This window comes from Rhineura floridana, chromosome 8, assembly GCF_030035675.1.
Source record: "Rhineura floridana isolate rRhiFlo1 chromosome 8, rRhiFlo1.hap2, whole genome shotgun sequence".
Lineage (NCBI taxonomy): Eukaryota > Metazoa > Chordata > Lepidosauria > Squamata > Rhineuridae > Rhineura > Rhineura floridana.
In genome coordinates, this window is record NC_084487.1 from 133,597,666 (window position 1) to 133,614,978 (window position 17,313).

General features: G+C 41.5%; 1 protein-coding gene across 6 annotated transcripts in view; it reads right to left on the minus strand.

The window, feature by feature from the left end:
* Positions 1-17,313, minus strand: part of CRACR2A (calcium release activated channel regulator 2A) — a 184,679-nt gene that overhangs the window by 138,571 nt on the left and 28,795 nt on the right. For 4 of the 6 annotated variants that reach the window (XR_009757629.1, XM_061582583.1, XM_061582582.1 and 1 more), the window contains one exon: positions 2,338-2,449. The exons of 1 other annotated variant lie outside the window; for it this stretch is intronic. Coding sequence is in view for 4 of the 5 variants with exons in the window: in XM_061582583.1 (XP_061438567.1) it covers positions 2,338-2,449 (112 nt within the window). In the remaining variant the exon portion in view is untranslated. Of the gene's footprint in view, positions 1-2,337; positions 2,450-17,313 lie in introns of those variants that run through there. One more of the 6 variants, XM_061582585.1, reaches the window with a different exon arrangement.

The following is a 17,313-nucleotide window of genomic DNA, read 5'->3' on the forward strand; positions in this document are numbered from 1 at the left end:
CAGGAAAGGGCACTGAAAACATAGAAATCCTGCTGGGACCCTGCTCCCAAAAAAGTAAGGTGTCTAAGACCATCTGGAACCCTGGAAGACAACACCCTGGAGAGAGGCTTAGTTGGACAGCAGTGGTGCAGAACAAATTTAAGGGACGGGGAGTGGCATTGCTGCCTGGTTTTCCCAGTCAAGACCTTTCCTGTCCCTTTCACAGCTGCATGCCAGGAGGAAATTCAAGATGTGGAGTTACTTCCTCCAGTGCATTTTCATTCAAAGAAAAGGTTTCCATACTGAAGTTATGCAGTTCTGGAGCATACCTAGAAAAAAGTTGATAACCTAATTTTAAATGTTATTATATTTATGTATTTTATTTTTAAAAAATAAGTTTATGTTTAAGTGAATATGTTTTCTTTTGTTTTCCTATTAATTAGGCTGCTTTAAATATGGGTGGGCACCATAGAAGACCTTCATGGGTTGGTGATCCCCAAAGTACACCCATCACCATTCTCCAAAACATAACCATCTTACTTTGCACCACATGTAGTAAAAGTTGCCTTTCTTTTGACCAATCCAGCATTTTGCACCATATTGTCTGCTTTTTAATGTTGTACTCTAACCAAAAAGTATGAGCCTCTCATAAACACATGTTCTCATGTCTCCTCTACAATCTCTTTCTGTGAGGGTGCAATCCAACTGCTATTCATGTTGGGCTGGGGGGCGTTGGATACATTGGACCCCCAGCTGAGTCGGGCCATGCCGGCAGAAGCCCCTCAACCCAGCTCAGCCACATCAGAACCCAGCTGACTCAGCTAGGGGTCTGCCAGGGGAGCCCAGACCAATGTAAGGGGAGTTGGCTGAAGGCAGTGAAAGGTGTGAAAAAGGGGATGAAGGGGGGGACTTATGCGATATCCAGCTCTTCATCACGGCAGCATGCACGCCAGGAAAAGGGGTTCCAAATGGCAGCTGGATGTGGCGGCCCCTTCCGCCAGTTCCTCCTCTCCTCCTGCTGGCCTCCGAGTTGGATTGCTCTGTACATCTTTGTTCCATTCACTTTTACAGATATTTTACTGACATTTACCTGTTTTTTAACTCTTCATAAAAAACTCATAAACTTTGGAAATGGAAATGGACTGCCTTCAAGTCGATCCCGACTTATGGCTACCCTATGAATAGGGTGTTCATGGTAAGCGGTGTTCAGAGGGGGTTTACCATTGTCTCCCTCTGAGGCTAGTCCTCTCCAGCTGGCTAGGGCCTGCTCAGCTTGCCACAGCTGCACAAGCCAGCCCCTTCCCTGTCTGCAGCTGCCAGCTGGGGGGCAACTGGGCTCCTTGGGACTATGCAGCTTGCCCACGGCTGCACAGGTGGCAGGGCACGAAACCCCTGAGCCACTCACTGTGGGGGTGATCTTTAGCTGGCCCTTGACACCCAGGAGACACGAGGGGGGATTTGAACTCACAGACTCTGGACTCCCAAGCCAGGCTCTCCTCCCCACTGTGCTATACCAGTTGTGTCATAAACTTTAGGAAAGTTCTTATTTTCTTATATATTAAAACTATTTGTTTTCCTGATTTAAGTCACATTTCCTTCTCTGATTAGTCAAAAATATTTTAGTCTCACAGTTTCCTAATCATTTCTATCTGAAGGTAGGAAATGGAGGGTGAAATCCAAAAGAGGGAGCCTCATGTACTTCAGCTTCTGCCTACGTGATTTAGAATCCTCCAAAATTGAGGTTCTAAATCGCACAGAAAGCCTCGACAAATAGAGGAGGCATCCCATGTCAAACTTCATCCCAGATAGCTCACTTTTTCCCAACATGTCCTGCCCTCTCCCACTGCCTAGAATGTTGAGCCTCCATAGGCTTCCAGATAATGTGATCTCATACTATAAATTGCAGCTCACTTCTTGTTCATGGAAGGCATTCCTGGAACTTCTACAAATACAGGCACACTTTTTCACCACATACCACCCCCAAGTAAATTGCCAGACACAGCAAGTAAGCCAAGTCCTGGAACAGTACTTCTGTTGCTTTCTCAGTTGACACCAGGATGATGGGCCTTTGCTGTTGTTACTTGCAGGATTCACCTACAACCACACTACCCAGGCATTCATACTACAGAGTGTCTTCTATACTCATAGGTACTAACGAGATACTATCCATCTATGCCCATGTCATCCTTACTCCCCACTGCTGGAGGCCATTTGGTATACCTGCAAGAGGTTCATAGATTAAGCTGATCCAAGTAATCAAATGATGAGAAATCAAGTATATATATGTAAACTACCCAATAGGTAGGGATTATCACAACTGGAAGGTTTCTAAAGCACTATTTGCATTTTAGAACTCACTAAATCCTGTGGTGAATTCCTCTGGAGTAAGTGAACCATTGCCATCTGCATCCAGAGTATCAAATACTTTCTCCAGCTCTTCTGGGCTAAGAGGTAACTCACCATGAAGCCTCTGAAATGACAAATTGTTCCTCAGTTATACAAATGCCATATATTAATGAATATAAATTTTATAAAGTCAGAGAACAACAAATAATTTAGATTTACCGAAGACTGCCTGCTTGTTCCTCCCCCCGCCCCATTTCAAACTCTGCCTTACATATGCAATGTCCCTGATAAAGGACCAGTTGTAACACAGAATGGCCAGGTTTGCGTGACATGCTAGACCAAACTATGGCTTAACATGAATGCATGAGTATGTGGGCTCCAGGAGAGAAAATGGCTGCTTTGCTCCTTCTTAGATGCTGCACTGCACTAAACCAAGGTTTGGCTGAACATGTTTCTGAACCTGGGCTTGTGATTTAGCTCTGACTAATGGAGAGAGGCAGTAATGGGCTTGATGTGGGCCAATAATTGAAGCTGAATCCTGAAAAGCTGGAGGTATTATATGTCCTGAGTTCTTTAGTGCGGGAGGTGGAGAGCCAGCCTGTCCTGGATGGGGTTGCACTCCCTTGGAAGGATCAAGTCTGTAACTTGGGGGTGCTCCTGGATTCAACATGGTCACTGGCTAGACACTATTGGTGGCTAGGAGTGCCTTTTTGCAACTTTGGCTGGTTTACCAGCTATGGCCCATTTTGGTAACTCCCAGACTAGATTTTTGCAATGCACTCTATATGGGACTATCCTTGGATGACTTCCATTGGTCCATGTTAATAGTACAAATAGCACTAGGAAAGACAGTGTGATGCAATGGTTAGAATGTTGAACTAGGGCATGGGGAACCAGGATTCAAATTACCACTTTAAAGGAGAGGGTGCCAAGAGGGAGGAGGAGTGTAGTTTGAGAAGGGAAGGGACATGGGGCACATTGATACCCTGTGCCCAAGGGCCTGCAGAAACCTAGAACCGGCCCTATTGGTTTGAAATGCAAACTGAATCAAAATTCTCACCCATCCCTACTCTGCAGCCTTCTTTGTACTGCAGTCTTTTGGGGAGTTACCTTCTCCTCAGACTGCTTTGGACTCGGGGCTGCATGCCATGCCGTAGTATCCTGTCCCAATGCTTCAGAGAACACAGCCATGACCTGGTACCCCAGATACTCAAACTAGCAGATATTAAATATTTATTATTTATATGAGCATTTGTACAGCTGCCAAATAACATTGTTCTTTGGGTCACTCACAAGCATGAAACCATAAAATACAAGATTAGTACATTTAATTAAAAAGCAGCAAGTTGCTTCATAAACACTTTGTCAGCAGAGAAGAAAAGTAAAACCAGCTCCACATCATAATTAAGAATACAAAATTTAAATAGTTCAAAATTAAAATCACAGATTGTAAAAGAATAAAATCTTCACTTGGCACTGAAGTGACCATAGAGAAGATGCCAGATGAACCTCTTTGGGGAGAGTGTTGCGCAGCCAGGATGCCACCACTGAAAAGGCCCACTTCCTGGTAGCGAGCCTCTATGTGCACTTGGCAGGAGCACTCAGAGTAGGTCCTCTGAATAGGATATTGGATTCTATAAGTGTATATGGTCGAAAGCCTTTGTATTTACCTCTCTTATCACTGACATAGGAAAAAAAGTGTGAGGTAAGGTATGTCATTTTTGAGTGTCTAGGAAATTCTTTAAATTGACATTCCCTCTGTTGTGTGAGTTGTAAGGGTGTACAACCTTCTACTTAGGTTTTCTCCCTTCTTTTTCCACTGTGAGAGTGAAAACAACAGAATGAGCAAGAGCATGTGGAACAAAGTTGTTCCATTTTCCCATTTATTGCCATTCTTCCTTCACACCCTCATTCCTTTTACAGGGGCTGGAACAGCAGGCTGATACCACCTCCACTGTTCCCTGTCACATCTGTCCCAGCTATGTTTATATCAAAGTGGTCTCATATCACATGGGCACTGAGCATTTGTCGGACTCCCACAACCCCTCCTCTTCTCAAAAGGAATGGAATGATTACAGGCCTTGGGCAATGCACACAATACACAAATATGCATAAATTCACTAATAGGCAAAAAAAACCCTTGTGGTTTCAGAACGTAACTATAGCCAACAGATATTTCTATCAAACTTTAAAAAGCAGGGAAATTGGGCAGTTATAGTGAATGAGTTATAATGAATAAGAGAAGGAAACCAAAAGCAAAAGGAGATAGAAACACGGTTAGAACCCTAAATGCAACAATACAGCGACTAGTATGTAGAGACAAAAACTATTACAATGGTTATTGTATACAAACAGAACAACAAAAAGGGTAGAACAAGAACCCTACTCCAAAAGATTAGAGAAATTAAAGGAAAATTTAAACCAAGGGATGTTGAATAATCAACAGGGGAACACACACACCAGGGAACTACAGACCAGTCAGCCTAACATCAATCCCTGGAAAAACTCTAGAGCAGATTATAAAGCAGTCAATCTGTAACACTTTGAAAACAAGGCAGTGATTATTGGAGCCAACATGGCTTTATGAAGAACAAATCTTGTCAAACTAATCTTATCTCATTTTTTGATCGGGTAACCTCCCTTGTAGACTGTGGGAATGCTGCGGACATAATATATCTCAACTTCAACAAAGCTTTTGACAAAGTGCCCCATGATATTTTGATTAGCAAGCTAACTAAATGTGGGCTGGATGGAACTATCAGGTGGATCCACAGTTGGCTCCAGAATCAGACTCAAAGAGTGCTTATCAATGGTTCCTTCTCAAACTGGGTGGAAGTAACGAGTGTGGTACCACAGGACTCGGTCCTGGGCCCAGTGCTCTTCAACATTTTTATTAACGACTTGGATGAGGAGGTACAGAGCATGCTTATCAAATTTGCAGATGATACAAAATTGGGAGGGATAGCTAATAACTGTGGAAGAAAGAAACAAAATTCAAAGGGACCTTGATAGGCTGGAGCATTGGGCTGAAAACAACAGAATGAAATTCAACAGGGATAAATGCGAAGTTCTACACCTAGGAAAAAGAAACCCAATGCACAGTTATAAGATGGGGGATACTTGGCTCAGCAATACGACATGTGAGAAGGATCTTGGAATTGTCATTGATCACAAGCTGAATATGAGCCAACAGTGCGATGTGGCTGCAAAAAAGGCAAATACTCTATTAGGTTGCATTAACAGAAGTATAGTTTCCAAATCACATGAAGTACTAGTTCCCCTCTATTCAGCACTGGTTAGGCCTCATCTTGAGTACTGCATCCACTTCTGGTCTCCGCACTTCAAGAAGGATACAGACAAACTGGAGCAGGTTCAGAAGAGGGCAAGAAGGATGATCAGGGGACTGGAAACCAAGCCCTATGAGGAGAGACTGAAAGAACTGGGCATGTTTAGCCTGGAGAAGAGAAGACTGAGGGGAGATATCATAGCACTCTTCAAGTACATGAAAGGCTGTCACACACAGGAGGGCCGGGATCTCTTCTCTATCGTCTCTGGGTCTCTATCGTCTCTGGGTCTCTATCGTCCCAGAGTGCAGGACATGGAATAGTGGGCTCAAGTGGGCTCTCTGACACTGGAGGAATTCAAGAGGCAGCTGGACAGCCATTTGTCGGGAATGCTTTCATTTGGATTCCTGCATTGAGCAGGGGGTTGGACTTGATGGCCTTATAGGCCCCTTCCTTCTCTACTATTCTATGATTCTATGATTTTTAGGAAGGGTAAGCTGCACTTGGGACTCACAAAAATATTAATGTGGGGTTTAAGTGAAGCTGTGCCATGGATGTAATTCTCCTTTCACTAGCATTGGGTGTTTAGTTGGGAATCTGGGGCTAATGAAGAAACTTTCTACAAAGTGGATAAGATATCACCAAAAATTCTAGCTTCAAAGTGAAATCTTGAAGCAAATTTTAGAGATTTCTGCTCAGCACAAATATTAAAGTCATTTCGAGTGAAACAACAACAAAAAGGCAAAACATTTGCACTGTCACAAAGTAGAGGGCAAAGACTTGTTCTCTGCTGCCCCAGTGGGCAGGACTAAACCTAATGGGAAGTTACAGAATTGTGCATTTTACCTAAATATTATGAGAAGTTTCTGTTAAGAAAACTTCAAGAATGGAGTTTATTATCTGGGGATGGGTTGGTGCTGATTGCTGAAGTCTTCAAGCAGAGGCTGGACAGGCTGAGGATTCTCTAGCTCTTCATTAAATAATGGGGTGGACTACATGACCTAAAAGTACCTTCTATGATACTGGACTAGGGAAAGATTTTGCACATCCTGCTAGTATATTTTACTAGATAGACATCCATCATTGGGTATGCTCAAGCTTTCCTGCATCAAGAAGGGAGGCTCGAGTAGATGGCTTCCAAGGCTCATTCTAGCCTTATGAGTCTGCAAATAAGACTAGAGATTTTTTTTCTTCAGGAAGAATTTGCACAATCTGATAGTATATTTTTTTAAAAAAATCTAAGGCTGCAATGCTATGATCCCTGCGACAGCCTCCCAGGGACCCTACAAGATTTGGTTCTCCCTCTCCAAGGGAATCCTTTCCCTTCTGCATCACAGATCTGAAAGAACTCCTCGTGCTTTTGCCAACATCTCCAGTTGTGCTCCCAAATCTCCATCCACTACTTTGCTGCTTTCCAAGAGAGAAGGAGATCTGCCTTCATGAGGTTCCTCCCAACCATCGGAGAAACCTCCACAGCCCTTGCCATTCTGACGTCAATAAAAGCAAAAAGAGGATGTGCTGGAGTAAGAACATAACATAAGAAGAGCCTGCTGGATCAGGCGAATGGCCCTTCTGCTCCATTATCCTGTTCTCACAGTGGCCAACTAGATGCCTATGGAAAGCCCGCAAGCAGAACTTATTTATTTATTTATTATTTCAATTTATATACTGCCCTTAGCAGAATAGCTCTCAGGGCGGTGAACAAACAAGATAAAATACAACTCTTCCTCCGCTTTCCAGCATCTGGTATGCAGAAGCATTCTGCCTCTGACTGTGGAGGCTGAGCGTAACCATCATGGCTAGTAGGCCACTGATAGCCTTATCCTCCATGTATTTGTCTAGTCCTCTTTTAAAACCATTCAAATTGGTGGCTATCGCTGCCTTCTGCGGGGGGCAAATTCATCTAGTCATAAAGAAGTACTTCATTTTGTCTGTCCTAAAACATTCAGCTTTACTGGATGTCCACATATTCCAATGTTATGAGAAACAGAGAAAAACTTTTCTCTATCCACTTTCTCTGTGCCATGCATACTTTTATACACTTCCATAATGTTGTATCTTTTTCTCTAAACTAAAAAGCCCCAAATGCTGCAAACCTTTCCTCATAGGGGAGTCACTCCATCGCCGTGATAATTTTGGTTGCCTTTTTCTGAACCCGCTTCCATCTCTACAATATCCTTTTTAAGGTGAGGTGACCAGAACTGTATTATTATTATTATTATTATGTATTCAGCTTATATCCCGCCCGACTAGCTAACAGCTCTCTGGGCGGCAAACATAGCAACATATACAATAATAAAATTACAAAGTCAGTATAACAAATATAAAAATACACCATCTAAAATAGAAATTACAGCATTTACATAAATAACTTAAATTAAAATGCCTCAGAGAAGAGAAAGGTTTTAACCTGGCGCCAAAAGGATAATAGTCACAGTATTCCAATGTGACTGCACCGTAGATTTGTATAGTGGCATTATGATACTGGCAGTTTTATTTTCAATACCTTTCCTAATGATCCCTAGCATGGAAATTGCATTTTTCACAGCTGCCACACACTGGGTTAACATTATCATCAGGCTATCCACTATGACCCTGAAGTCTCATTCCTGGTCAGTCACTGACAGTTCAGACCCCTTGAACATATATGAAATTAAGACTTTTTGCTCCAATATGCATAACTTTACACTTGTCTACATTGAATTGCATTTGCCATTTTACTGCCCCTCAGTTTGGAGAGGGCCCTTTGGTGCTCTTCAGAATTGCTTTTTGTTTTAACCCTGAAAAAATTAGCATCATCAGCAAACTTCGTCACCTCACTGGTCACCCCTAACTCTAGATCATTTTTAAACAAGTTAAAAAGCACAGGTCCACCCAATAACAATCCTTGGATGACTCTGCTTTCTAGATTCCTCCAATGGCAAAACTCCATTTATTTCTACTTTCTGATTTCAGTTCCTAGCCGGTTCCTAATCCACAAGGAGTTATCTTCTCTTATTCCATTATTGCTAAAGACAGGAGTCTTTGGTAAAGTACCTTGCTAAAAACTTTTTGAAAGTCCAAGTTCACTATGTCAAATGGATCACCTCTATCTATATGCTTGATATAAGCTAGTCTCCAAGAACTCTAACAGGTTAGTGAGACAGGACTTACCCTTGCAGAAGCCATGCTGGTTCTGCTTCTGCAAGGCTCCTTCTATGTGTTTGGTTATTTTATCTTTAACAATACTTTCTACCAATTATACCAGGACAGACATTAAGCTAAGTGGCCTGTAATTTCTGGGATCCCCCTGGATCCCTTTTTAAAGATTAGTGTAATATTGACTGCTTTTCCAGTCCTCAGGCATGGAGGTGAATCTGAGGGAGAAGTTATATATTTTTGTTAGAACATCAGCTTTCCCACATTTGAGTTCTTTGAGAACTCTTAGGTGGATGGCATCTGGACCCAGTGATTTGTCCTTTTTTATTTTCTCTATTAAGCCTACAATTTCATATCTTGTCACCACTATTTGCCTCAGTTCCTCAGACTCATTTCCTGCAAAAGTTAGTTCAGGCACAGAGATCTGCCCTATATCCTCTACTGTGAAGACAGATGAAAAGAATTTGTTTAGCTTCTCTACAATCTCCTTATCCTGCTTTAGCACACCTTTGACTCCCATGTCATCTAAGGGTCCACTCACATCCCTAGATGGTCTTCTGCTTTGAATGTATTTAAAGTTTTTTGCTGTTGGTTCTTATGTTTTTAGCTGTGCACTCCTCAAATTATTTTTTAGCATCCAGTGGGGCTGGACGTGCTTTGGCGAGTCCTGCACTCCAGCTACTTCGTAAACCCTGGCTTATGCTCCTGAACAACTTTTATTGACCGTTTTAAATTACAACGGCTGGCTGCCGTTTTTAGGACCTTTGCAAGCTCCTTTTCCAAGAATTCATATGATCCTCCACCTCCTGGAACACTCCTGTCCGATAGCTGTTGACTCTGTTAACTTAAGGGGGAGTAAATAACCTGACTTCCAAGAACGGTATTGGTGAGATCAGACAGAGACCACGCTCTACCTCCGGGGAGGATTTCCAGCACAGGCAGGGAGAGAGAAAAGAAAGATATCTATGTGAGTGTGAAGGAGGAAAGTCTGCTAAGATGCCATGACTGGTAAGACGCCGTGATTAAAGATAAGGTCTGATATGCAAAACTAAGGAATACTTTGAAGATCTTGCTGCCAAAAAAGACACTTGTTTCTAAATGGATTTTAAAGGCAGATTCTAAAGGTGTTTTTCTTAAGTGGTTTTAAATCGTTCTCAACGGTTTTTTGGTTCTCCCTCCTTTTTATCTTTTTCTGCTTTCCTCCTGTTGACTTGGGTACCCTGCTGTGCTCATATTGTGTTTAAATTTTATTTTATCTTTATGATTGTATTCCTTTTTATTGGAGGCCTCACTGTCTTATCATTTGCTACTTGTTAATACCTGATCTCAGTGTTTGGCTCCTTTAAATTTTTTTAGGGTGCAAATATTTTACTCTTATCCCACCTAAAACCTGTTGATGCATCTGAAGAGGAGGGGCCTTTGATAGAGCTCTCAGACGCTTAGGCATCTTGGAAAGTTCTATGTCAATTAGCAAAAAAGAAACAGATTAGAAGGTGGAACAATGGTGCTTACAAGGAGGAACTATAAGGAGTTGGGCCTCTCCCCTGAATGCCTCCGTGACTCTGTCAAACTTCAAGCAACTGCGTAGGCTAAAATAACAAACTTTTTCCAGAGGACGGAGACCCCGATAGAGAATCCTCCACATCATTTAAAGAACCCTGAAGCAGACGAACAAACTTTGAATCATCTTCTGGACACTGTCCCTAGGTCTGCAGAACAGAAACAATGCCTAGATAACGCTGGACATGGGGCAAATTTATCACAGTGGGGTAGATCTCATGCTCCCCATACCCCGGGAGAGTGTAAAAAAGATGCAAGCCCATCTCCCCTTTTTTGTGACCTAAAGGAACACCTTTCATCACAGACTGTCCCCCCCCGTAATGACCTCCTGCCTGTGATACTAGATGAATCCCTTTCAAGAAACCCACATGAGAGAGACCCACATGAAAACACTCCCTCTCTGAACCAACTTTGACCTCTTTAATACCAGAAGAAGAGGCACTAATTACTACATTTCATTTACTTCCACCTGAGGAGCAACAGTCTATTATTGCCAGGCTACAAAAGCTAAATAGGTTTGTGGATAACAATACCTACTAAGGTTCAAACCCCAATTTTAAAAGACTATTGGAGACCTTTTACTTTTAATCCCTCCAAGGAAAATGCTGTTAACAGTCACCCAATAATTATAGCATCTATTCAGGAGAAACCGCATGAGTCAACTCCTTCTTTACATCTTTTAAATCCCACAATTCCTTCTTCTGCAAAAGAATTGGGTTTAACCCAGCTGGGTTACTTTCAAAACAAGGCTCAAAACATCACAGCAGAAATTAATTTATTACCTCATCTTTCTGCACCAACCTTGAGGAATAAGATTACGCCCCAGTCAGGAGAGTAAACGGTACTCCATGTGGCCTCTAATTGTATAGCTGCGGAGGACCGTCCGATAGAATTAGACTCAACTGGTGAACATCTCCGGTTACCACATGCCCAGGGCCCCCCAAACTATGGTGATTACAGAAACAAGGGCAAAGGAGCTTGTAATCAAGGAATTTCGGTTCCCAGATCTTCTTGGAACCCGTTTAGAGAGGTTGGCCAGTTTTGACTGCCCTCTGTACTACACTCCAATGGTGTCGTACCTATTAAGGTCCTGTCATGGAATGTGGCAGGATGGCTCTCTAAGCTAGCAGATGAAATTTCAAAGACTTCTGTGCCCAATTTCAGATTCTTTTTATCCAAGAAACCTGGGTTGCTTCAACAAACTTCTCCTCCCTTCCTGGGTATGTTGCTTACACCTTCCCAGCAATAAAATCAGATGGCAGAGGACAACCGCAAGGTGGTCTGGCAACTATAATCTTGGTTGATCAAAATCTCACTATCTCATGGATTGAGCTGGGCTCTATTAGCAATATCTTAATTATTCAAATTATCTGGCCTTCAGGTTTAAAAATCTTCCTGATAAATGTGTACTGTCCTCCACAGCCTTCAAAATATGAGGGTATCTCAGTTTGGACTGATCTTGATCAGGCTCCCTCCTCCTTATATGACTCAAATCGCGAGCCCTTAATTTTAATATCGGGCAATATGAATGCCAGGATAGGATTAAACAATATTAAAATAGGGGAGAAACTAGGCTTGATTCCGGAAGATTTGTCTTTCTCTCCCATTAGGAACTCAAAAGATCCAGCTGTTAAGTCAGCTGGTCAATCCCTATTTGCCCTTGTTTTTAAGTTTCAGCTATATATATGTAATGGGACAGGTAGAAGCCCAACATCAGAGCTATATACGTATATCGGTCCAAGGGGAAAGAGTGTTACAGATTATATGATCCTCTCTCGACCACTTGTTCTTTACTTTAAGAACGTAAGAAGAAGAGCCTGCTGGATCAGGCCAGTGGCCCATCTAGTCCAGCATCCTGTTCTCACAGTGGCCAACCAGGTGCCTGGGGGAAGCCCGCAAGCAGGACCCGAGTGCAAGAACACTCTCCCCTCCTGAGGCTTCCGGCAACTGGTTTTCAGAAGCATGCTGCCTCTGACTTCTTTGAGACCTTTAAAGTTCTCGCAAGGCCTGAGAGTGATCATATGCCAATCCAATCGCTTTTTTCCATGCCAGTCGGATTCATCCTTTCAGCTGCAGCTGCTCCTGAGAATCTGACTGTTCAAGGTGACAAAAGGGTCCGCTGGAATGGGAAGATCCAAGAAGGAATGAATCTATTTCTAATGTCCCCAAGGTTATTAACTTTAAGGGACCAACTTCTGTTCTCTTCGGATCCCTTGGAAATTTTTAACAAAATAGCGAAAGCAATTAGGCCTTTTGTGGTTAGCTCCCACCCAGTTAGACAGCGAAACCAAGGCTGGTTTGATGCGCAGTGTGTTGCCCACAAACAAAACCTATCAAGAGCTATAAGGAAATTAAGAAAAGTAGACTCTCAAGAAAACTTTAACTCTTATATTCATCTCCATAGAGAGTACAAAAATCTGCTGCGCTCTGAAAAGGATAACCACGTCCGCCAGCTGTGGATGGAGTTAGGTCTGGCAACCTTGGAAAAGAACTCTACCAGGTTTTGGGCTCTGGTGACAAAAGGGGGAACTGGTTTTTTGGACAATCAAATCACTTCAACACAATGGCACACATAAACCCAGCATGGGTTTGTCAAGAAAAAATCCTGTCAAACTAATCTCATCTCTTTTTTTCATCGGGTCACTAGCTTAGTAGATGGTGGAAATGCTGTAGATGTCATCTAGTAGTATTTAATATGCATTTTAGTGTGTGTTTAATAATGTTTTAATTCCTGATATTTTTAACTTATTTTTAAATTGCTTAATATGAGGTTTTAATTGTATGTCAGATGTTTTTTTTTTACCTGTTGTGAACCGCCCAGAGAACTTCGGCTATGGGGCGGTATATAAATTGAATTAATAAATATAAATAAATAAATATCTAGATTTCAGCAAAGCGTTTGACAAAGTCCCCCACGACCTTTTGATTAGCAAACTGGTCAAATGCGGACTACATGGAAATACTGTCAGGTGGATTCACAACTGGTTGGAAAACCGTACTCAAAGAGTGGTCGTCGGTGGCTCTGCTTCGGACTGGAAGGAGGTTTCGAGTGGAGTGCCACAGGGTTCTGTCCTGGGGCCGATACTCTTCAACATTTTTATCAATGACTTCGGACTTCCGGGAAGGGTGACTTAGCCTGTGCCTGCTTTTGAGACGGGCTCCTGCCTCAAAAGAAGCTTATTCAGATATATCAGTCAGTTTTTTCTTTTTTTTTGACTGATTAAACTTCTCCCGGGTAGGGAGAAACGAAGAGATTAACCTCAAAGCCTATTTTTGTTGGGACGACCAGATCTCATTAATTTATGGGATGAGGTCCAGCCGACGGAGGTGGGACGGATTTTTAACAGCAAGCTCTATCTGATAAAGCGAACGTTCACCTTATCTTCTAAGAGAGAACGCATTAACAGGCAAGCACCCTTCTTTCTATATTTTTCTTTTACTTGACTTAAATTGTTGCTGTTTAAAAGAGATTTGCCAGATTGATCGGTTTTTGACATCTCACTGGGGAGCCGTAACTTCTCTCTGCTACGCACTAATTAATAGCTTATCTCTGTTTTTGTTGCAAAAAGCTGTCCTGGATTTGCATTCTAAAGATACACACAGAAGAGGGATTTCTATTCCAGATTTTTATTTTGAAAAATATTATACTGTTTTGAGACTACTCTCTTTTTGGTCTATTTTATTTTGACGAATCTGTTTCTTGACGATTGCCATTAATTGTTTCGATCCTGGGAACTGCATTTTGTTTACTTAACTATTGGAGAGATAAGGCTGTCTGCTCTGTTTATACTGTGATGTCACCAAGTTTGGAGTATTAACCCAATTGTTGCTGAAATAAGAAGTGGTTTTTCTATATTTTTCTTTTAAAATGGCAATTAAGAAAGTGGCTGAAAATCTGGAAATAACTATGTTTCAGAAAATAATGGATGAGATTGAGATAATGAAAATTGAATTGAGTAAAATGAAGCAGGAGATTAAAGATATAAGGGTCCCTGTGAGAGAGGTGACCCTGGAAGGGGTCCCTGTGAGAGAGGAGACCCCGGAGATTGGAACAGGGGTCCCTGTGAGAGAGGTGACCCTGGAGACTGGAATAGGGGTCCCTGTGAGAGAGGAGATCCCGGAGATTGGAACCAACGTGGAACAGGAACAAGATTTGGAGTCTATGGACTTTAGAAATAAAATCTATTGTTTGGAACTCAATGTTATCTCTGAAGAAATGAATGAAGATTCTAGAGATAAAGTTATCAATGGCATGGATAATCTTCTGGACTGGAATGATGTGATGGAGCCCAATATAGAGAAAATCTATGGAATTAACTGCAGCCATGTGACAATGGAAAAACTTTTAAGAGATGACCCAGTGTATTTTGAAAAAAAGAACAGAGATATGATTTTACAGCAGTATTTCAGCAACTTATTCAGAATGGATGGCAAGAAAATATTTGGGATAGAGGTAATCCCCATCAGACTCTTACTATATGACTATGGCTTTGACAGCAAGATTATTATGGAATACTGATAATGGAAGATTGGATATTGAAATTACTGGACTTAACAAGACTACTGAAGATGGAAGATGGAAAATGGAACTAATAGAGATAATAGAACAATGGCTACTGAAATTATTGAACCTAACAGATTCTGATGTGATGGATTAATTGAAATGTTTATTTTGACTATGGTTATGACAATAAGATTATCATAATTAGTAATGAGATGGATTAATCGATATGCTTATCTGGAAAAAAAAATTGATAGATATATTTCTTAAAGAATTGAAACCTCTCTTTGACTTTTTGTGGAAAGAATAAAGTAATGTTTATGAGATTTGATGATTAAGTAAGATAACTACTGGAGGAAAGTGATTTTATAATATGACTTAAGAGACAGGATTGTTATATATTATAGACTTATAACTGATTTGATCTTTGACAAATGGGAAGTCAATATTTTACTCTTTATTTTTTATTTTTTTTTTTTTTTCTTTTTTTCTTTTTGTTTAACTATTTTTGATTTTGTTTTTTGTCTTTGAATGTTTTATGATTTTGTCTTGTATGTTTTATGAAAATCTGAATAAAAATTATTGAAAAAAAAAAAAAAACATTTTTATCAATGACTTAGATGATGGGGTGGAGGGAAGCCTTATGAAGTTTGCGGATGATACGAAACTGGGAGGGATAGCTAACACAATGGAAGACAGGAATAAAATCCAAAGGGACCTGGATAGACTAGAAAATTGGGCTGAAATTAATAAAATGACATTCAATAAAGAGAAATGCAGGATTCTGCATTTAGGCCACAAAAACAAAATGCACGGGTACAGGATGGGAAATACCCGGCTTAGCAGTAGTGTGTGTGAGAAGGACCTTGGAATTGTAGTGGATCGCAAGTTGAACATGACCCAGCAGTGTGATGCTGTGGCAAAAAAGGCAAATGCGGTTTTGGGCTGCATAAACAGAGCTATAGTTTCCAGGTCGAGGGAAGTAATAGTCCCACTATATTCTGCATTAGTCAGGCCTCATCTGGAATACTGCGTTCAGTTCTGGGCGCCTCATTTTAAGAAAGATATAGACAAGTTAGAGTGGGTTCAGAAGAGGGTGACAAGGATGATAGCCGGTATGGAGAACAAGTCTTATGAGGAAAGGTTGAAGGAACTTGGCATGTTCAGTCTGGTGAAGAGAAGGCTGAGGGGTGACATGATTACACTCTTTAAGTACCTGAAGGGCTGTCACATAGAGGAGGGTACAGATTTGTTCTCTGCTGCCCCAGAGGGTAGGACTAGGTCTAATGGTTTTAAGTTGCAGGAGCGTAGATTCAGATTGGAAATTAGAAGGAACTTCTTGACAGTAAGGGCGGTTCGGCAATGGAACCGACTGCCTAGGGAGGTGGTGGGATCCCCTTTGCTGGATGTCTTCAAGCAGAGGCTGGACAGCTATCTGCGGGAGATGCTCTAGCTGTGGATTTCCTGATGTGAGCAGTGGGTTGGACTCGATGGCCTACAAGGCCCCTTCCAACTCTATGATTCTATGATTTTTCCTCCCTTTTCAGTCAGTCTATCACCAGCCCAACACTAGGTAGTCCCCTCAATACAGACTCTTTTTTGCTCTCTTCCTGCCCTGAATGGGACCCTGTAACCTTTGATGAAATATATACTTTTGTTGATTCTTGCCTGTAAAAAAAGCACCAGTGGAGGATATGCTTCCTGCAGAATTGTTTAAATCAAACCCCACCTGATGGTGTCCAGTTTTTGCTAAAATATTCACCTATATAAACCAACATGGGGAGACACCTCAGGACTGGGGAGTAAGCATAATTGTGCCTGTCCATAAAAGAGGCTCTAAGGCAGATCCAAATTTTTTTAGACCGATTAGCCTCCTCAATATTGTAGCTAAATTGTACTCTAAATATTTACTATGCAGATTGGAAGCTTGGGCTATTGAGATCTCAGTCATTGCCAAAGAACAGGCAGGGTTCATAAAGGGGAAGTCTACAATAGATCAGTGTTTTATTTTTCATCACCTGATGCAGAAATACTCCCAAAGTGGCAGAAAAGAGCTTTTTGTTGCCTTTGTGGATTTTACTTCCGCTTTTGATCTTATTGACCGAGATTGGTGTGGCAAAAGCTATCCGCCACCAATATTGACAGAAGGTTATTGTATTTAATACAAATGCTGCACTCCAACACTTCTCTCAGGGTAAGGCTTGGGGCCAGGGCTGTGGAGTCGGAGTCGGGAGCAATTTTGGGTGGAGTTGGAGTCGGAGTCGGTAGAAATGTACCGACTCTGACTCCGGCTTCAAAATAAATTTTGATTGACAATTTTTTAAAAATATAAATTCAAAATGTCAAAGAAGTTTCCCATGAAGTCAGCTGTAGTTGAGCATTTCACCAGAACTCAAGATGGAAAACACAGGACCCAGATGAAGACAAATGCTGTGATGCCAAGATCAGCGCATATTCAGGCAGCGATAAAAATGCTCCTATGAGAGCTTCCAATTTAAAAAGACA